Source organism: Giraffa tippelskirchi, chromosome 1 (genome assembly GCF_054371585.1).
Source record: "Giraffa tippelskirchi isolate mGirTip1 chromosome 1, T2T-mGirTip1v1.2.pri, whole genome shotgun sequence".
Taxonomy (NCBI): domain Eukaryota; kingdom Metazoa; phylum Chordata; class Mammalia; order Artiodactyla; family Giraffidae; genus Giraffa; species Giraffa tippelskirchi.
Window position 1 is genome coordinate 29,171,897 of NC_137275.1, and position 20,481 is coordinate 29,192,377.

The 20,481-nt window shown below is 41.0% G+C and overlaps 1 protein-coding gene across 4 annotated transcripts in view; it reads right to left on the minus strand.

The window, feature by feature from the left end:
• SLC4A4 (solute carrier family 4 member 4) overlaps positions 1-20,481 on the minus strand; it is a 367,906-nt gene that overhangs the window by 259,673 nt on the left and 87,752 nt on the right. For all 4 annotated transcript variants that reach the window (XM_081587203.1, XM_081587212.1, XM_081587193.1 and 1 more), the window contains one exon: positions 18,404-18,583. In XM_081587203.1, the coding sequence (XP_081443329.1) occupies positions 18,404-18,583 (180 nt within the window). The remainder of the gene's footprint in view (positions 1-18,403; positions 18,584-20,481) is intronic.

Here is a 20,481-nt window from a genome sequence, read left to right on the forward strand (position 1 = left end):
CTTCCACGTGGCTCCAATGCGGCGCTGAGGACCCCTGCAGGCAGGAACTGAGGACGAGCAGGGACGGCGCTCTGAAGCAGCCACCATGCTAAGGCTCGCTAGAATGCTTCAGCAGCGCTCCCCAAGAAGGCAGAGGCCTGGTGGAAATGAGTGCAAACACCTCCAGGAACAATCCCAACTCAGTAAACATCTTAAGTCAATTTGTTGTTTTTGGTCACTAATCTAAATTGATCAGCTTCAACTATAGGGGGAATGAGACCATGGCTTGTTCCCCACAAACCTGTGGGCTACACCAGTCTCTCTCACCAGACCCATCACAGGAACAGGCTGTGGTTCACCAGGGGCCTACACTGTGGGAACCCACATCTCTCCTTAACCACCCACCAGTGACAGCGGACACGTCACCCACTGCTGCATACAAAAGTACTCATATACTATTAATGTAATTCAGAGAGGGGAATTTTTTTTAAGGTTAAATTTGGGCTATAATCAAGTAGCTCTTAATAAGTACGTGAGAGTAGGTGTTTTTCCATTTTTAGAATAACTTGCTGACTTATCCCAAGAAGTTCAAACATTTTCTTAACATCTCTAAAGCTTTTATTCCAAAAGTCCATCCCCTCACTAACCAATGAGTGAAGCAGCTGCCTACCCATGGAGGAAAGAAGGAGGAACTGCTACAGAATGGCATGTTGGGAAGATCTTGAGGGAGGAGAAGTTGAAAGGCAAGGGTTCAAGTCCCAACTCTACTCCTTGCGAATGAGTTAATGCGATCCTATCACTTAATGGTAACTAGGCTCAGTCGTGTCTGACTCTGCAACCCCATGGACAGTAACCCGCCAGGTTCCTCTTGCCATGGAATTTTCCAGGCAAGAATACCAGAGCGAGTTGCTGTTTCCTACTCCACGGGATCTTACTGACCCAGATATCGAACTCACATCTCTTGCATCTCCTGCATTGCAGGCAGATTCTTTACCACTGTGCCACCTGGGAAGCCCAATAACTCATACATACTGAGCCGTATTAGTTGCCAGTGCCCTTTGAGGGCCTCATGACTCTTTTTACCCTCACAGCAACTCAGTGAGGTAGATATCTTTCTCACCTTATTGTCTAGACTGTAAGGGCTGAGACTTAGAAAAGTCAAATGACTTGTCCCACATCAAAAAGCTGGAGAGTAAGACACACTGGGATCAGAACTCAAACTGTGACTCGAAGCCCCTGAGTCTTGACCACTGTGCGACAGTGCTTTTGTAAATCCTGCTTTTCTCCATTTGCTAGATAAGGGAATGATAAAACAGGCAGCAGATTTCCCACAAGGTTGTTCCAAGGATCAGATGCACTCACAGATGTGACAGCACTTTAAGAAGTCTAAAGTGCTATACAAAGGGGACACGTTCCTACTCAAGTCTGCACACATTTCCGAACACCAACTACAAGGCCAGAAGGAAGTTACTTCTACATCCATTCTGAACACAGAAGAGAAACAACAACAGCAACAAAAGACTTTGAAAAGCCATCTGTGAAAATGTGTGACTTCATTAAGATGAGGGCAACGACGGCCAAGCTGATGAGCAATGGGAAAAACCCATTCAGGACCTGCCCACACCCTTCAGAAAGACACAACTGTCACCTCCACTGCTGGAATTTCAGTCAGTAAAAGCTGTTCTACTGCAATGCTCATCCATTTCCAAGGCAACCCACTTGCAAAGGAGTTTTCTCCAGGATTTAGTTGACTTTAGACCAATCAAGTGGAAAACAACTATTCATAGCTGTAACTTTCTAATTTTGAATACCCAAGCTTTGGAGAAATGAATAATAGAATCCTTGGGACTTGACTGCACCCGATCAAATGTTTCTCATTCTCAGCTGAACAACTCCAGTATCATGGCTGCATGATACAGTACAAAGAGAGCCAGGCCAGAGGTCTAAAGACCTTGTCCTAAGCCTGACCCCCAACAATACAGAATGTGTGACCTCCAGCAAGTTGTTAGCCTGTGGGAAGCTCTGATTTGTCTTCCTGAAATAGAAATCATGCTTGCTCTAATTGCATCAAGGGTTATGGAACAACTGTACAGTGTATAAAAGCCTCTATAAGTTATATAGCACTACACAAAAATAAAGTATTTTGTAACATATACTCAACCCAGCTTCTTCAACTCTCTGAATGCCCTTTGAACTGTGCCCAGGGGAAACTTTCAATGCCATCTAAAATAACTTTGATCGAAAAATGCAAGCTGGAGCAAAGGAGGAAAAAGCTGTGTAAAAACATGAAAAGTGCCATAAAAAATATATTTTGCTATAGTCAATGAGGACCTCCTGGGACCTTTCCTGCTTTCTTTTTAGGGAAGACACACATTTCTTGATCACAGACTTTAAAAGTACAGTGGACAAAAATATACTGATGTGAAAGTTTCAAAACTCCTCTGGCCAAATAAAATCTCCCTTGCATCGGAAATTTCCCTTCTCGCCCTGAATAAGCTAACAAACCAAAACCATGGCATAAATTGTCATGGTAAGATACCATTCCATGCTCCAGTGATAGATGCAAGGCATTCTGGAAGGAAATCATTGAGTAAGCAGAAGCAGGGCTGAGGTTTTGTATCCTCTTGACCCTGTCATTTAATCCTCCTTCTCTTCCTTACATCATGTGAGTCACAGACAGAAAAGGCGTATGTATGATTTAAAGTCAAAGCTCCTGAAATTTTCCCCAGAATGGTTTGCCCCTTTGCCCTTCTACACGTTAAACTGTGGAACTGGCATCCTTGAGGGAGGACTCTGACTGCCAGTAGGGTATGACGTCAAAACGGACAGCCATGGAGTCACTAGAGAAGGTAGGAATGCACTTCTCCTGCCAAGGCCAAAAGCTTTTACTGGGACTCATCAGTGGCTCAAAAACAAATGTTTTATTTGACTCTCTGATACAGTAGGAAGCAACATTTGCAGAAAAGAAGGTAACAGCCTGTAAACAGAAGTTAGAGGTGGTTTACTAGATAAAACAGCATGGGAGAAAACAATATGACGTTGGATTCTATTTAAGTTGAGATTTAAAAAACTGATGCTTTAATTTGCTCCTCTGACATTTCATATGCCTAAGTATTAAACTGAAATTGGCACCTTTTATTTTCTCAACTATTAGTCAAACAAAATGGAATTATTTTCTAGATGGAAATTTTCTCAGTGAGGCATGCCCATACTTGGGCAGTGTTGATAGCATGTCTTTTTTTTTTTTTTTTAATTTTTGCCTTCATGATCTCTACTTTTTTTAAAAAAAGTTTTGTTTAAATATAACTTATGCAGCATATAATTCATCCATTTAAAGTATACAATTTCATGTTCCTTGCATGTTCACAGAGTTGTACAACTATCACCACAATCTTTTAGAATAGATTTTGATCACCCCAGAAAGAAATGCCGTGCTTATTAGCACTCATTCTTCTTTCTCCCAACCCTCAGTCCCTGGCAACCACTAATCTACTTTCTTTTTCTACAGAGCTGGATGTGTGAGTGTGTGACTGTGTGTGTGTGTGTGTGTGTGTGTGTGTGTGTGTGTGTACACTCAGTTGCTCAGTCATATCCAACTCTTTGGGACTCCATGGACTGGCTCCTCTGTCCACAGGATTTTCCGGCAAGAATACTGGAGCAGGTTGCCATGCCCTCCTCCAGGGGATCTTCACCACCCAAGGATCAAACCCATACCTCCTGTGTCTCCTTATTGGCAGGGGGACTCTTTACCACTGAGCACCTGGAAATTCCTATAGAGCTGAACGGCATGTCTTATATAAGAGTGCTTATGGTCATCATGCTTCCTCCTGTGAGCACAGAACCTGATTCTGTGCTTTTCTTTTTACCTGCAGTGTTCTTCTCTTCAACCTTCACCTGATTTTTTTCTTTCTCATCCTTTGGGACTCAATTCAAATATGACTTTCTCCGAGAAGTCATTTCCTGACCTCCCTACCAAATCCTACTATTATCAGATTTTTATAACACCATGAGTCACTCCATCATTGCACTTACCATAGACACAATTTAACATTTATTTGTATGGTATTAGATTAGTAAGTGTCTCTCCCAAAAGACTACTAGCTGCCTAAGGGTAGAAAGAGACTTTAATTTTGTTCATCATCATATTTCCAGCATCCAGCACCATACTTAGTACACAGTAGATCTTCAATAAACATCCTATATGAAGGGAACAAGGGACAGATATATGAATGAGGTATCCCAGTCTTCCTGATACTGTTGTGGTCCCGGGGTTTACTGAGAGACTCTCTCTAGAGTTTTCAGTACTGAATAACTTTCCCATGATTTCACTTGTTCACAAGGAACAAAGATTAGAGGGCTAAGGATTTCCTAGAGCAGGGAAGCTGAGTAATATTTTATAGTAAAATCCCTTGAAAGCAAAATAGTTTCAAAACATGCAACCAAGATAAATTTGACAAATTTTAAAACTTTAAAATAAAAAAAATTTAAAGAACAAATGAACAAATGATCAAATGACCAAGTGACAGATAACAGATTTTAGTATGAGAAACAAGTTCATTTTGGGTGACATTTCACCCAGAAAAGAAAACTATCTGTATCCACAGCAAAATCTAGCCACACCATCCATTTCATCCAGTCAATTTTAGCTACTTTAGTTAAGTTTGTTTTATGTACTTTCTCAAATAATAAATGTAATCACTTAGAAAATAAGTAATAAAAGGATACATTATATGACTTCTGATTCTAAGCTAAGATTTCTGGATTAACCATGTAGGACTTCAAGGGAGAAAAAGAAAGGCTACTTCATCTATTGTGCTTAAGTTCATCACCACTCTGGAGTGAAAGAAAAAGGAATCAATATTGATAATATTACACAAGGCGAATTTGGATGTGAACAATGACTTTCAAATTTTATTCACTCTAGCTAGACGCTGTGAAAAAGCCTGATCTAACCTTTATCCTCTAGTACAATGGCTAAGAACCTTGCATGCAGTCAGACAGACGCCAGTGTCCCAGCAAGACTACTTGCCAACCATGTAATGTCAGGTGAGTCACTCACTCCTGCAAGCTTCAGTGCCCCTAACCCTAAAAATGAGGACATTAACCTCAAGGGCTTTGATGAGGAAAACTAAGATTGTAATTTTTAGGTACCTGCAGAGTACCTATTGCAGAGACTGTGTCTAACAAATATTAATTGTTATTCTCAGCAACATTTTATCAACAAAATTCATCACCTTCTGCACAGATTTATTCACATGACTTCTGACAGCTCTCCTTTGTAAGATGAGTGTGACAGGACAGGTAGTCATATAAACAGACCAACCTGGAAAATCTGAGGGCTGCTCAGGCTCACCAACAACAATGACAAAATTAAGAGATTCCAGGTCTTCACTTCCTCTAAGAAGAAGATATTTTTTTACCATTTATGGAGTAAATAATGGAACTAAAATATTCACTCACTAATACTCATTAAAATAAGTGTCAGTCACCTATCCCTTTCCATTCAGATAAATGCATTTCTCCAAGCACCACCCAGTCCACCTAAGCTTACATCTCATTGGTCAGGACTAAGTCACATGGCTTAGTCCCTAGCCTCAAGGGACCCTGGGAAATCTATGTTTTCAGCTGCGACACTGCTGTCATGAACAAAATTGGGGTTTTGAGGAGAAAGAAGAAAAAGAGAATAGATACTAGGCAGGCTACCAAGCAGAGTCTCCTAAAATGTACTTTTATGGTTGTTTTTTTCCTTTGGGTCTCTGTTTGTCTGGCCCCATCAGGCGGGATCTTAGTTCCCTGACCAGATATCGAATCTGTGCCCCCTTCAGTGAAGTGTGGACTATTAACCACTGGACCCCCAGGGAAGTCCCATATGGTTGTTTAAGCACAGAAATATAATGACCACATTCTTTTCTTCTAAAGGGGGAAGGAATCTTTTGGCAGAAGCCCCTCAGTTTGCTCACCCTCCGTGCTGGTCCATACCTGGATGAAGAGGCAGTGAAACCTCACCAGCCCCTCACTCCCCTCCCTTCCCCTCTGGACACTCCTATTGCTCCAAAGTTCAACTCAAATGCTCCTTTCTCTGTGATGCCTTTTCCTACTCCCCATGTCAAACCTCGACATTTTCCTTGATGCCCTCATACCACCTCGTGTATAGCTCTACTATAGTAATTGTCATAGTCTCGGCAATTTGAATTGTGTCATTTTCTCCACTAAACTGTCAGGTTTCAATTTTCATCTCTGCAGGCCCAGTGCCCAGGTCTATGCCTGAAAAGAAAAAGTACTCCCTAAATATTTCTTTTGAACTGTGATGTTGGAGAAGACTCGAGAGTACCGTGGACTGCAAGAAGATCAAACCAGTCAATCTAAAGGAAATCAACCTTGAATATTCATTGGAAGGACTGATGCTGAAGCTCCAATACTTTGGCCACCTGATGTGAAGAGCCACCTCATTAGAAAAGACCTTGATGATAGGAAAGATTGAGGGAAAGAGGAGAGGGGTACGACAGAGGACAAGATAGTTGGATGGCTTCACCAACTCAATGGACTTTGAGCAAAATCCAGGAGATGGTGAAGGACAGAGAAGCCTGGGTGCTGCAGGCCATGGGGTCACAAAGAGTCAGACACAACTGAGCAACTGAACGACAACAACAAAGTATTTCTTGGATTGAATCAAAATGGATTAAATTGAATTGACTTGCACTGCACTGCACTAAGACTCAGGGATCTGACTGCATCTCTCCTCTTACCCTGTTGTGGTGGCTCACGGGTGTCTGCCCAAGAACCATGAAGGATGATGACAAGCTTACTAGCTTATGGTTCATACAAGTGGATCATGTCTCAATGAGATCATGTGTTAGCTTGACTCTCTGGCCAAAAAGGAGAGTCAAAAAAAAAAAGTTACATTAGCTTATTTCCTCTCAGGGGAACTATGGAGAAAGGAATAAAAGTCACTGTTTACCAAACAAAAGGCTGAGAAAACATTTTTTCATTTAAGAATATGACAAATTAGTGAAAGTGACAAAAATAAATAAAAACCTACCATATACTCAAAAAAAAAGTTGCACAATTGCCTAAAGCCAAACTGTAATTGTGAATGTGCTGGCATTTGGCACAGAGATCAGGATTTCAAGGAAGTGAGCCACTCTTTCATGAACAGGACTAAACTGAAATGTCACAAGCAGCTTTTGATTAAACTACGATTGTCACAGTATATAGGAATGAACTAACATATGATGTTTTTAAAATAAACTACTAACCACATCCAGTGGTTTCAATTAAAGAATGGTTCATTGCTTACAAAAATTCCCCTAGATCCAGCTGTCTTCCAAAAAAGTCCCATTGCCTCACTGAATTTCCACTGTCATCAGGCAGATTACTAAGGGACAAGTCTTGGATTAGATGTGAACACTCAGGGCAGCCTTTGTAGAAAGTACTTTCCCCCAGGTTTATCTCATGGCTGAACAAATCTCCTATAAGGAACATAAGTTGAATTGTAGCTATCTTAAGTGGCCTACTAGAAATCTTAGAGATTATCCAAAAGAATTTTTCAGAATGCTAAATATGGTTATTTACACCTTAGTGTTCTGGAATTTAAAAAAATAATAATAATAAACAAGTATTAAGAAAAGGACTAGTAAGACCCAAGTTTCTGATAGAAGGAACATCTCTTAGGGAGGACTCCAAAACCAATACAAAGAGGTAAGGTAAATAGAAGAATGAAAAGAAGCTAGAGAATCACCGTAATCACTTCATAATCATGGTAGAAAAACTATCCCTTGGGGAATAAAGATAAGACAGGCAGAGGCCACTTGAAACTTGTCTGAGGACAGCATTAGAAATCTGGTCCTGCTAAGAAATGTGGTTCTATTTTGAGGGGTGAGAGGCTAGCCTCTGCCACTCACCCAGTGATTTTTCTATTCTTTGGTCTCACTGTCTTTCTCAATAGTCAGAGTCCCTTCACAGTCTCTCTTTCTCAGAACTGGTCATCTCCTCTCTCTCCTTGGGCTTCCCTAGTGTGGCTCAGATGGTAAAGAATCTGCCTGTGATACAGGAGACTAGGGTTCAATCCCTGGGTTGGGAAGATCCCCTGAAGAAGGGAATGGCAACACACTCCGGTATTCCTGTCTGGATAATTCCATGGTCGGAGGAGCCTGGTGGACTACAGTTCATGGACTGTAAAGAATTGGACACAACTGAGCGGCTAACACTTTTCCATCTCCTTACCTTCAGTGCCATTCATGTGCTTTTTTCCTGTGTACCCCCTCCCCCACTGGCCAAAATGTGGAATTCAATGACATTTTTAAAAATCAATTGTTACTTAAAATAAATACAAGCTTCAGGTTGGTTTTTCTACTTCTACGTTGCCCTTGATTGATCTCTTTTTCATCCAAGCTAGTACGAGCCTTCTATTAAAATTCCCCATCTTCACACTTAAAGGCAGAACATTTTCCCCACCTGCCAGACAAGGAAAGCCTCTCTGTCACTTCTACTGTACACAAAAAATATGCAATGCAGATCTTCAAATTTATCCCATTATATTCATCACTTAGGTGTTTTTACAAATGTCAGAAAGAATCATAAAACAATAGAATAAAAGGAGCTTAAAGAGAATGCGGCATAAACATTTTCCAGTCCATTTGATGTGGGGAAAAAAAAAATCTATAAACCTTCCAAGTTTGGTTTGAGCAAGCAAATAATAACTCAGGAAAAGTTTCCTTTAGCCACACACTTCTTACGTACTTTAGAGAACTTTGATTAGCATTTGATCCAAATGAGTGGCCAGTGGAATACCAATTATCTATCTTCAGTTCTCATTAACCATAGTATCTTTTGTTCAAAATCTATATTTAAGAATTGGAGGAACAAGGGAGAATATTAGCCATCTTTGGGTGTGGACATCAATAAAAAAATAATCCAAAAATCTCTCTCAAATTTCTTGCCTGTTTGTTTCCTCGGTTTTTGTTCATTTGGGGAATTCAGCAATTTCACAAGAAATAACAAAGCAGAGTCAAAGAACTGACCTAGGATTTTATAAGCTGCTCATGCATGCATTCTGGATACTAGACGAACCTGCAGCGAATTTCTCGTTACAGAAATTACTATTCCCATGACTTGGTAACAGAAATCACCCTATTTTTTGCTGAAAACAACTTCAGTTTTGAACAAACACAGCCAGCTATACGGTCAGCGTGTTTCCTGTAAATCTGTGTCCAGAAGTCACATTTTCCATTACACCTAAGTTATTCCTTCCCAAAACCTCATAAATGAAGCAGAATCAATTAAATGTAATTTCTCTGTGGCCTCTGTGTTAAAATTTTGGTAACTGACAAAGGATAATTTTAATACAGATTGCTGGAACACAGTAACACCACTACCAAAAGTAACTCCTACGGGTATTGAGTACACTCTGCTTTAAAAAAAAAAAAAAAAAAAGGAATTTGGCTTAATTGGCAAACAGCAAGAGAATAAAAAATTTCAGGGACATTCTTGTTTAAAAACCATTACATCATAATGCTGAGAAGGATGTACAAAGGTCACCTAAGTTCATCTCTGCAGCAACAGGGATTAATCTGTTTATCCATGATAAACATACATAAACAATTCTTAAAATTCTCCATGTACGACACTTCACAAACAGCCTCGGTGACATAAAGTGGTTAACAAATCTCACTATCATAAGTAATCTCTTTTATATATTATCCTCACTCAGCAAAGTGGAATATGTACTCCAAATAGTCTTATGCAGAGGGAAGTTTACTCCAATTCAACATGCTAATACAGTTCTTTAGTGAAATGCCATCTTAAATAACATTTTGCATTCTTGCACTGACATGCATATCTTCACACATTTTAATATTTTCTCATGAGAAAAAGTACATGCAGGACAGCACTTTTTATTTCTGTTTTGAAAATATGAACAATTTCTGTTTTTTTTATGTGCTAATTAGTCATTGCAAAGAAAAGTTGCAGAACTATACAGCATGAGAAAAAACACTTTTCCTGGCCTTTTCGTTTTTCATGTCACTATTATTCACCTCACTCTACTGCACAATTCCAGTGATTTCTATTTTAATCACATCTGAATAGGATTTAGGTTGGGAAAAATAGCATTTTTTTTAACTAAGGTAGTTGTTAATATTAAACTTTTCAGTTTTTATGTTTGCAGACAGAGCAGAATATTTTAACCTAATTGATCATTTCTGGACATTTTATTTGTACACCCACTCAAAGGATATGCTACTTCAAAACATGACTCAAATTAAATATGAGATATTGCTTCTGCCAGTGGGGCTCTAATGATATGGTTGGAGAGACAACACACACCTGAATTAAAGAAGTGAGTCAATACTCAAACCATCACAGGTCTAAGTATCAGAACACGTAACATACTTGTAAAATAATGTAAAATACTTGCCACAGGAGTTCAAAAACTGGGAAAGTCATTATGTGCTGGTATAAATGCTCTCTTTAATGCCTGCAGAAGCAGAGTAAACCTACAATTTTCATTAAACTAACTTAAAATATTGAAAACAGTAGAGAAAGCTCCATTACAGTCTCAATCTTTTTTTAAATGTCTAAGGAGCCCAAGTTAGGAAGCTGTTTTCAGTAATGAGGAGCATTGGAAGGGTTTTATTATTATTATAATTACTATTTGTTTAATTAAGAAGAGACAAGATGAAAGTGACACTTTAGCAATCTGGAAACCTTGTCAGAAATAACTCCCTTCTATTTCAAGTCAGACCTTAAAGGCAGAAAATCCAAAGAAGATAATGCCTTAGGAATGCAAAGGAAAAGGCAGACACAAGAGATACTTTGATGGAAAACCAACAGGACTCAGTGAGTGGCTGTCTATGGAAGAAGAATACTTAAGAGTCAAAGATAACAAAGATTTTGATTATATAGGTAACAAAGATGACAGGGACTCCGTGCTCACCACACCTCTACAGAAACGTGATGAAAAGTCAAGTAACACTCCCCATCCATGGGAAAGTTATTAAAAGAACCCAACATTCCTGCTTCCAGATTGTGGTCATGGAAGAATTCCAGAGAATTTATTTATAGAGTATACCCATGGTTCCCTATGGTCCCTCATCGCAATTTCTGCATTAACAGTTCAAGTCCATAAAGTCCTGAATCTAAATCCCTGGAATTAAGAACCCATAGAGTCCTTCAAGAACTTTTTATATGAAGAATTTCCTAAACTGAATTACCATTTCAAGAAGATCCCCACCGATATCTTTCTTTCTTTTGCTGTGTTTTAATCACACACATACTCACAAATATGCTCACACCCTCAAGATTCCTATCTTATAACCTTGAACCCAAACCACAGGATGTGTCCTGCCTTCTGCTGAGCAGCTAATGCCTGTGACCAACAGTCATTTACACCCTCTTCGCTTCATTAAAGTATACCTCACATCTGACATTCCACACAGGGCTCTGGTTTTCTTCCATTTTCCACCCCAAGTCACAGTCTCTTTTTAGCCTGCGTACCCCAGCCCCTGGAGCACAGTGGAACCCTCTGAGGCCTCCAGAACTCATGAGTCACTATAAATAGCAACAACATCAACTCTCCCATGACACACGTAAACGCACTATTCATAACATCTCATGGCATGATAAAATGGAATAACTATTGTAATAGAACAGTCTGAGGCTGCGAGAAATGACACCCTTCCATAGTGTGAAGGGCTGCCACTTGGAGGCAGCTTCAAGGTGATTTCAAGAGAATCGCATTTCCAAAACGCCAGGCTCCCTATGAGGTTTACATAGTTAACCAGTGAAAGAAAGTGGAAGCACCATGACACAGCCCTCCTGTACTCATCAGCATCACGGAGGAAGAAACACCAATTATGTGTACCACACAAAACACAACATTGTTGAGCCTGCCTCATGCCACCAAAAACACAAGTATCCCAAACATTTTCCTCTCTGCACAGCACTGCCTTCAAGTTGCTGACTCGTCCCACCCAACTGCCCTTCTTTGCCAGATTAATTTCACTGAGAAACACAAAGAAAGAGGCAGAAAAGAGATCCTTTTCAGGAAAGAAGGGACAGCCCATTTGCCTGCAGGGGCTCAGAAGTGAAATTCTAACTACTGGCTGAATTCAAGGACACACTTGGTAATAGTAAGCAGTCACTTGCTCTACTGGCTGTCTTTTACACAAAATAGGAGCACGATCAGTATCACTTATGCCTGGTGAACATCTTCTTTCCTTGGTCCTTTCATGCTATGCAGCATCCAGGCTGCACCACCAGCAAGTTATTAATAAGAGACTGAATTTAAGTTAGATCTTCTGAAGATGCCATTGGGATCCAGGAGTCAAGCTGACAGTCAAAGCAAAGGAAAAGCTAGTGGGCATTGATAGCACAAAAGGCAGAAGAGCTTAAAGAAGTAATCTCTGCAAAGTTTTAGTCTGAGGCTTTGGCATTACCTGTGTACAGTGGATGGGAAAAGATGAGCTTGAAGAAAGTGTTCAGAATAACTCAAAATAATAATTGCTAACCAGATACACCGCTCATTTAACACTCAGAGCACTATAGATTAACTTCTATCATTATTCCCTTTTTACAGGAGAGGAAAGTGGAGTACTGAGAGCTTAAGTATCTTGCCAAGATCACGGTGCTGGTATGAGCTGGTATTCGAACTCTGTCTAGCTCAAATGTGCTCTTAACTGCCGTGACCCACTGCCTTTTCAGTAAAATTCCATCACAAGTGACCCTTCTAAAAAGGCCAACTTTTAGGTTTTCAATTATTTTTTTTAATACAAAAAGCCTTTGTTTCAGACCTAAAGATAAAGCACATCCTCCTACGTATATAGGATGAAAAATAGAGAGGAGGATGAAAAAGACAGTGTATTTCTTTTGTGTTTTATTTCTTAACAGGGACAGAATCTACTCCTTTCATGCACATTTCAGACTCCCTTCTCTCCTGCATACTGGTTCACTGCGGGGGTATGCAAATGGCGCACAGAAAATTGTAAGAATCTTAGATATCGGTATTCAAGGCCTCGCCTAAAAACATGTAAGAATCAAGAAAAAGTAGAAATGCACCCAGAAGAATGAAGTCAGGTGGCGGGAGGGCACAGGGGTGTATGCGCTGGGAAAAGGGGAAGTCAAATGACAAAATCCTAAATAATCTTGGCTCTTATGCAAAGGTACTCTGTTCATTTCCCTGGAAGCACCAAACAAAAGCGGCTGCCCATTTCTCTGCTTCAGTTTCCTGGCTATAACTGGATCACCCACGGGCATCCATTGTTCCAGGCTTACAGAACAATGCTCACTAGCATAAATCCATCAGTCCTGGTACTCATCCAAAGGGCTAAAAAAGACTACCACACAACTGAATGAACGTCTGTGTGCGCATACCTAGCGACAGGATCCCACCACGGGCAAGACATATGTGTGAGAGGCAGTTAGCACCTCCCAGCGCCGAGGCATGTGCGAGCTTGTCAAGAGATAGATTACACATCAGACCCAAATGCTGAACAGGATGTTCTGCTTATAGGTCTGTTTGCTAACACCTTATACATCTTCAGAGTCTCTGCAGTCACAGAGCGGCCTGTGAGTCCCCCACAAGCACCCCAGGACACTAACAAAATGTGAAGTGCAGAGGTCACTCCATCAATGGGAGGAGTTTAGCTCGCCTAGGACCACCTCCCCATCCAGAATGGGCAACCCTCGGAGGACGGCAGTTGCTAAGTTAGGGGGAAAAAAAAGTGCACGGTGGGGGAGGCAAAGGGTTATTTTTAAGAAAGAGCACAATCGAGCTTTTCTCTCCACCACCCACTCCACACCACCTCCTCATTCCCTTGTCTCTCCTCCTGCCTGCTCTTCCACTTCACTTGTCTTGCCCAGCCTCCCGCCCCATCGCTCGTGTCCCACACTTCTCACACGCATTTTCTTCTCTGTGTCCCAAGGTGGGACACCAGCTCAAACGCCACACTGAGGAAAACAGCTGTGCGAGGCCTCAGAGCTGCTGCTGAGCTTGGGGGCAGGAAGAGGGGGACAGGGATGAAGAAGCTGGCTAGCTTCCTCCTCAAAGCTCCCAATGCCTAAGATTCAAAACATGCATCCACTTTTTAGAAGCTTTGTCTTGACACCAGAGCCACAGGGAAGAGAAAAAAGCTTCTGTGTTATAAGCTAAATGAACCCATTAATTATGTCATCTTCCCGAGGTGACTGAATACTGGAAGATATTTGGCTTATGTCTTACTACAAATGTCCTTTACTATTTGTCCTATGCCTCCTTAATATGGTTTCCAAAGCTGAGTCTCCTGAGCTTTTGTGTGGACTAGTGAGCATTTTTAAATACAAGTGATAAATCCACGTGCTCTGTGGATTGATTTCTTCCAACAGCTATGGGTGACAAGCAACTCAACACCCTTGGGAGTCGTGTGCCCAGACCAAGATAGTGCTTTAGCAATAGTTGAAATAAGGAGGCACTTTCCAAAGTGGGGTAATTAAAATCAGGGCCAACTTTAACATGGCAAGAGATAAAGGCAGAGCAGGAAATACAAAGATCACGTATGAGGATTACAAACAAGAAAATCACTTGGATCTTTATCTATGAAGTGGAAAAGAGTGAGACCAATAGAAACAATGCCTTTGTCTTCCTCTGTGGTAATCCATCAACTCAGCTGCTCCTCAATAAGGATCATTGAAGCACATACATTGGGCTTCCCAGGTGGCACTAGTAGTAAAGAACCCACCTGCCAACTCAGGAGACCTAAGAACCTCAGGTTCGATCCCTGGGTCAGGAAGATCCCCTGGGGAAGGGCATGACAACCCACTCCAGCATTCTTGCCTGGAGAATTTCATGGACAGAGGAGCCTGGTGGGTTCTAGTCCATAGGGTCACATAAGAGTCAGACATGACTGAATTGACTTAGTATGCACACACACACATACTATGTACCAGGCACTGTGCTAGGTGCCAGAGATAACATAGGTGAACAAGACAAACCTGATCCAAGCTCTCAGGGAGCTTATGCTGTCCCATCAGCACAAGACAAAACTGTAGGCTTTTTTTTACTAACTGTAGGTTAGTAAAATCCCAAAGTGAAACATGTATTATGAAGGAAAGAGATGGGAACTGTGGAAGACCAACACTGGAGAAGCTATTAATACATCAGACAGATTAGCAGGGCAAAGCATCTCTCTCTGAAGAGACAACACTTTAAAGCTGGAACATAAAGGCAGAGAAAAGCTAACCAGGGCAAGAATGAGTGACCATTCCAGAAATACAGGATTGCACAAGCAAAGGTCCTGAGGCAGAAGAGGTTTGGACACCACTGAAAAAATCAGTGTGGCTGAATTAAAGTGAACAAGGAGCAAGTAATGCAAAGGACTCTGGTGAGACATAGTGGGCCCTGAGGCTTGACCGGGATTTCATTCTAAGGAGGGAATGGTGTGACCCAATTTGCACTTCGTGATAATCACTACTCCCTCTGTGTGGGAAAAGATATGAAAAGCAGAGGCTGTTCCAGTTGTCTTAAGCAAGAGAGTAGGATTCCCTGGATCAGAATATAGCAGTCACATCAAAAAACAATAGATTCAGATGTATTTTAGATGTAGAACCAACAAAAGTTATTGACATTGCAGATGAGGGTGACAGGGAGGAAAAAATCAGAGATGATTCTCATCAAGGTGCTGTATTTCCAGGTGGGTTTTTTCATTAATGATAGGCATCACCTGATATAACGCCAGGTCCATGCAAGACTCTGGTCTAGGGGGCCTGGCATGTCTGTAGACATAAGTTACTTAAAAACCACAGATCTAAGAACAAGAGAAACTTTTGTCTTCACACTGGCTCCAGAGCCCTCTAGTTTCCCTTAAATCACAGGTTTAAATGTCCCTTTTCATCTGAGTGCAACGATTTTTAAGTAGAATTGCACCAGATAAACCAGCTACCAATCCATCTAGTCTCCATGATAAGCAGTGGAGAAAATACAGTAATTTCTTTGAGGATCTTCATGTCAAGTTGGATGACTCATGTCAAATATGTCACAGGCATATGACAGCAGAAAATAACTAACTGTAAAATACAAGTTTATCGATCATTTCTTTGTAATCATTGTCCTTAACAATGATGTCTCCGTAGGATTGCTTCAGAAACCAAGTATACAACCCAATGCAGTACTCCCCAAGGAGGAGACCTCTCAGGGTGAAGAGCATGAACTGCCTTCCATATTCTACATGCTCTACTCAAACTGGTCTCCAGAAACCACAGGAAGTCACAGCATTCCATGGAAGACAGAGATTCGGTCTCAGTGCCTTTCTGACCTGTTCATTCCCTATTACCTACTTGAGTATTACTGGCATAGTTTCCACTGCACTTCCTAAAAAGCTATTACATAATTATCATCTCAAAATCCTGTGGCCCATTTGTGTAAGTGAGCATCTCTTTGCCTTTTAGTATTTATAGAGATGATGCACTCTTGTTCTTAAATTGCAGAATGAGAGATGATGAGAGAGACAGACAGACACACACACACAGGAGACAGCACCTCTGATTCTAGCTCAGGTTTTGCCAAGACAGATAGCAAATTTAGATAAACTAGTAATTTATTTGGAAAGGAATGTTATCTTTCCTTCCTCCAGACTATTAACTGTGACCTTTTTTGTCTGCATTTCAAGGACTTCGCTTGAAACAGACCCCATTTTTTTTTAGTCAACATACAAACAATGCCTTTCAGAAAGGCTCTCCCCCAGCGTTCCAGTGAAAAGCATGGAACTCCTGCCTCCTGTCCTCTGGTCCTATGTTAGCCTTACATTTACTCCAACACGTGAAACTTTTAATTCAGTGGTCCATCCCCAAACTGTCCTCAAACATTCCTCTTTAATTCCGTGGTCCAGCTGATGGCTCCTCTCCACATTAGTAGCTATCTAGCTGCTAAGCCACCTGCTCAGCTCCAGTAGACAGACTATAAAAAAAATTCACAGATTTGCATCACTACACTTCACACCCTCGTATTTAACTCTGTAAACTCATTTTCAACAGTTGTGAGCTGTTAATTCTAATTTAGCCTCTCATCACCTACAAAGACTGAACTGGATATTTATCTCTGCCACCCATGATGGATTTTATTGCAGGTTCTGGATTTCTGCAACTGTAGCAAAGAGACAAAGAACTGGGCTGAGCTAGCCAAGATGAAAAGCTGTCACTATGTAACTCATGTTGGGGAATCTTCCCAAACTGGCATATGTTTCTGCTGCTTTTCGCTTCTACTGCATATATTTATTCTCACTCCAGCCACAAAGCTGCCCAGATAGCCCAATGTTCTCCACATCAAAAGAAATCAAAGCAACAGACACATAAACCCAAGCACACATCCATCCGTTTGAATCCAAGGATGCGCTTTGACTTCCTGCTATTCTGTTCCAAATAACACCTCTATCCAAAGTCTGATGCCTAATAGTTTCAACATTTTCAAAGCTGTGTCACTCTACATGACTCTCTGATTTTCAGGATGTTTCCCACTATTCTTTTTTAAATCAACCTGGCTAAATGTAACCTATAATCCTATAAATGTCATGTAAATATGTATGCGTGTATATGAGGAGGGCATGACAACCCAATCCAGTATTCTTCCCTGGAGAATCCCCATGGACAGAGGAGCCTGGTGGGCTACAGTCTGTGGGTTTGCAAAGAGTCGGACAAAACTGAGCGCCTAAGGCCAGCACAGTACATGTGTGTGTGTATATATACACACACATATACATATACATATATATGTGTATATACAGCCAAAAAGTTCATTTGTGTTTTTTCATAAGATGTTATGGATTATATTTTGTTGTTGTTTACTGGCTCAGTCATGTCCAACTCTCTTGCGACCCTACAGATTGGGATTTTTCAGGCAAGGATACTGGAGTGAGTTGCCATTTCCTTTCTCCAAGGGATCTTCCTGACCTAGGAATTGAAGCTGTGTCTCCTGCCCGTGTCTCCTGCTTCGCAGAATGATTCTTTACCACTGAGCCACCAGAGAAGCCCCTATGGGTTATACATATATATAGAATCGTCATCTTGACCTACTTTCTTAGTAGAACCTACTTCTAAGCAGAAACAATCCAAAAATTTCTTGAAAAATTTCCCAGTTACTGCTGATAACTGCAGTTAAATACCACCTATAATATTCTGTCCTACTTCACTAATGGAAACACAAGACGCTAAACGCCTAAATGCTGTCAGATCTCTTCTGACTAGCTCAGAATTTTACCAGGTCTCCTCCTAGACCAACCTACAGGGACAAGAAAAGCATCATCTCCAGAGACATTATGCTTTAGAAGCGAGCATCCCAGCATCGCTGCATCCCTCTCCATTCACCCTAAGCTGTTCCAATGTGTCTTGCCCAAGGCCATGGGAGGGAGGCAGGGCCATGGGAGGGAGGCAGGGAGTGGCACCACCACCCAGGGGGACTCACTGAGAGGTTTCAGGATGCTGCTGCTGGACTCATCCGCATTCTCCACATCCGACTTGTCAGAATAGTTCTCAGAGACTCTCTCCTTTTCCTTCTTTTCTCGGTGGCCTGTCTTTCTCTTGTGACGTCTCCTTCTCCGGTAGCTCTTTGGCACATGGACCCCAATGTAGATGGTGTGGTGGCCTGAGGAAGGAACACAATCACCAGTCATTTCAAACCACAGTCTTGGCTGCATAGAAATCACACAAGACCCAGAGGTCAGAAAAAAAAAAAAAATGTCCATAAATTCAACATTACCATTTCACATTTGACAAACTGGAAAAATAAAACCACCTTCCAATTTTCATTGAACTAGGTTGTAATTCAACCCATTGGCTGGCACCAGGATTCAGCGAGGGTGTGCTCTAATTCAATCCAGATAGACTCTTTTGGTTTAGGCAAGTCAAAGAATATTGAACTAGAAATCAGGAATCCTTGATTCTGGTCAAACCTCTGCCATCCATGAGCTATCTGACCTTGAGCATGTCCCTTAACCATTCTGGGCCTCAGTTTCTTCATCGACATAATGAAGGTCTTAAACTGGGTAATCCTTACGAGTCCTCTCCAGTGCCAACTTCCCTGGAGCCTGTGATTATACTGAGTAGAGTGATGCTGCTGCTGCTACTAAGTCGCTTCAGTCATGTCCGACTCTGTGAGACCCCAAAGATGGCAGCCCACCAGGCTCCGCCATCCCTGGGATTCTCCAGGCAAGAATACCGGAGTGGGTTGCCGTTTCCTTCTCCAGTGCATGAAAGGGAAAAGTGAAAGTGAAGTCGCTCAGTCGTGTCCGACCCTTAGCGACCCCATGGACTGTAGCCTACCAGGCTCTTCTGTCCATGGGATTTTCCAGGCAAGAGTACCGGAGTGGGGTGCCATTGCCTTCTCCAGAGTAGAGTGATGAAAAAGGAGTTATTGGAAAAAGGGGGAAAAAAGACCTAACTCAAAGTTCAAAAAGTCATTCTGCGGGTATAAGGTTTTACACTGAAACTTTTTTTACCCAATCAGCAGAATAGAGACTTAGAACTGGGACAAACTAAGAAAAAATAAGACATACTTAGAAAATTTTAGAAATACTCAAATGTTCACACTAGGAAACAGATAAAATGAATGTCAGCTACAGTGCCATTCTCATTTTTCTTTTTTCGTTTGCAAAAGTTTCTAAAAACTGGTTGTTGCTGTGATAAAAATAAACCCAGCCCAGTAAAGATTGCCTTGAAGAGAAGGGCATGAGGAGAAAAGATTGTGAAGTGCTTTTAGTTCTCGAGATGGAAGGAACTGCAATACTGACAAGTGGTATTATTTTTATAAAATCTGATAAGACAGAAAAAAAAAGGAACTGAAAGTTCTACATCTTTTTTTTCATTGGAAAACTTTTACTTTCACTTTATATGCAGTCTAACTTCTGAATGTGGGAACCACCATTTCGGAAGTAATGTGAAAACTTCTTTTCTTTCTGAATTGCAAATGGGAATTGCAAAAAAGATGAGATTATCTAGGGATTTCCTCCACATTCTCGAATTATTCCTTAATGACCACTGGATAGCACCAAAGACAATAAATATCACACACTAGCATGCAAGACACACATGCAAATGTCTGATGAAAATACCATGAATTCCTGTCCACTGTCACTCACTAGGCATATCTTAAAACACTGTAATTTGCAGGGGTGTTCCTTAAACTGGAAGGATTAAAACAATTATATCAAGAAAGATGTTCCAACCAAGAATGCAGAACCCGACGTGAATGAATAAGCAGTCAAAAAAAAAAAAAAAATCAGATACTTGGAATGAAGTTTGAGGCATCTATATAAAACATGAAGTCCCTGCCCCCAACACATACACAGACACACAAACACCCAGACACACACGCCAACTCAACTACTAAAAAGCACAGTGAAATTCTCCCTGCAGAATGTGGTGCCAATGAGAAATTTATCATGTCTAACCATTTACAAGCAAACTGTTCTCATGGGAAAGCTATATTATACTAGGAAATAGGAAATGTCTAAAAAACAATGTGAATTAAGAAACAGTGTCAAT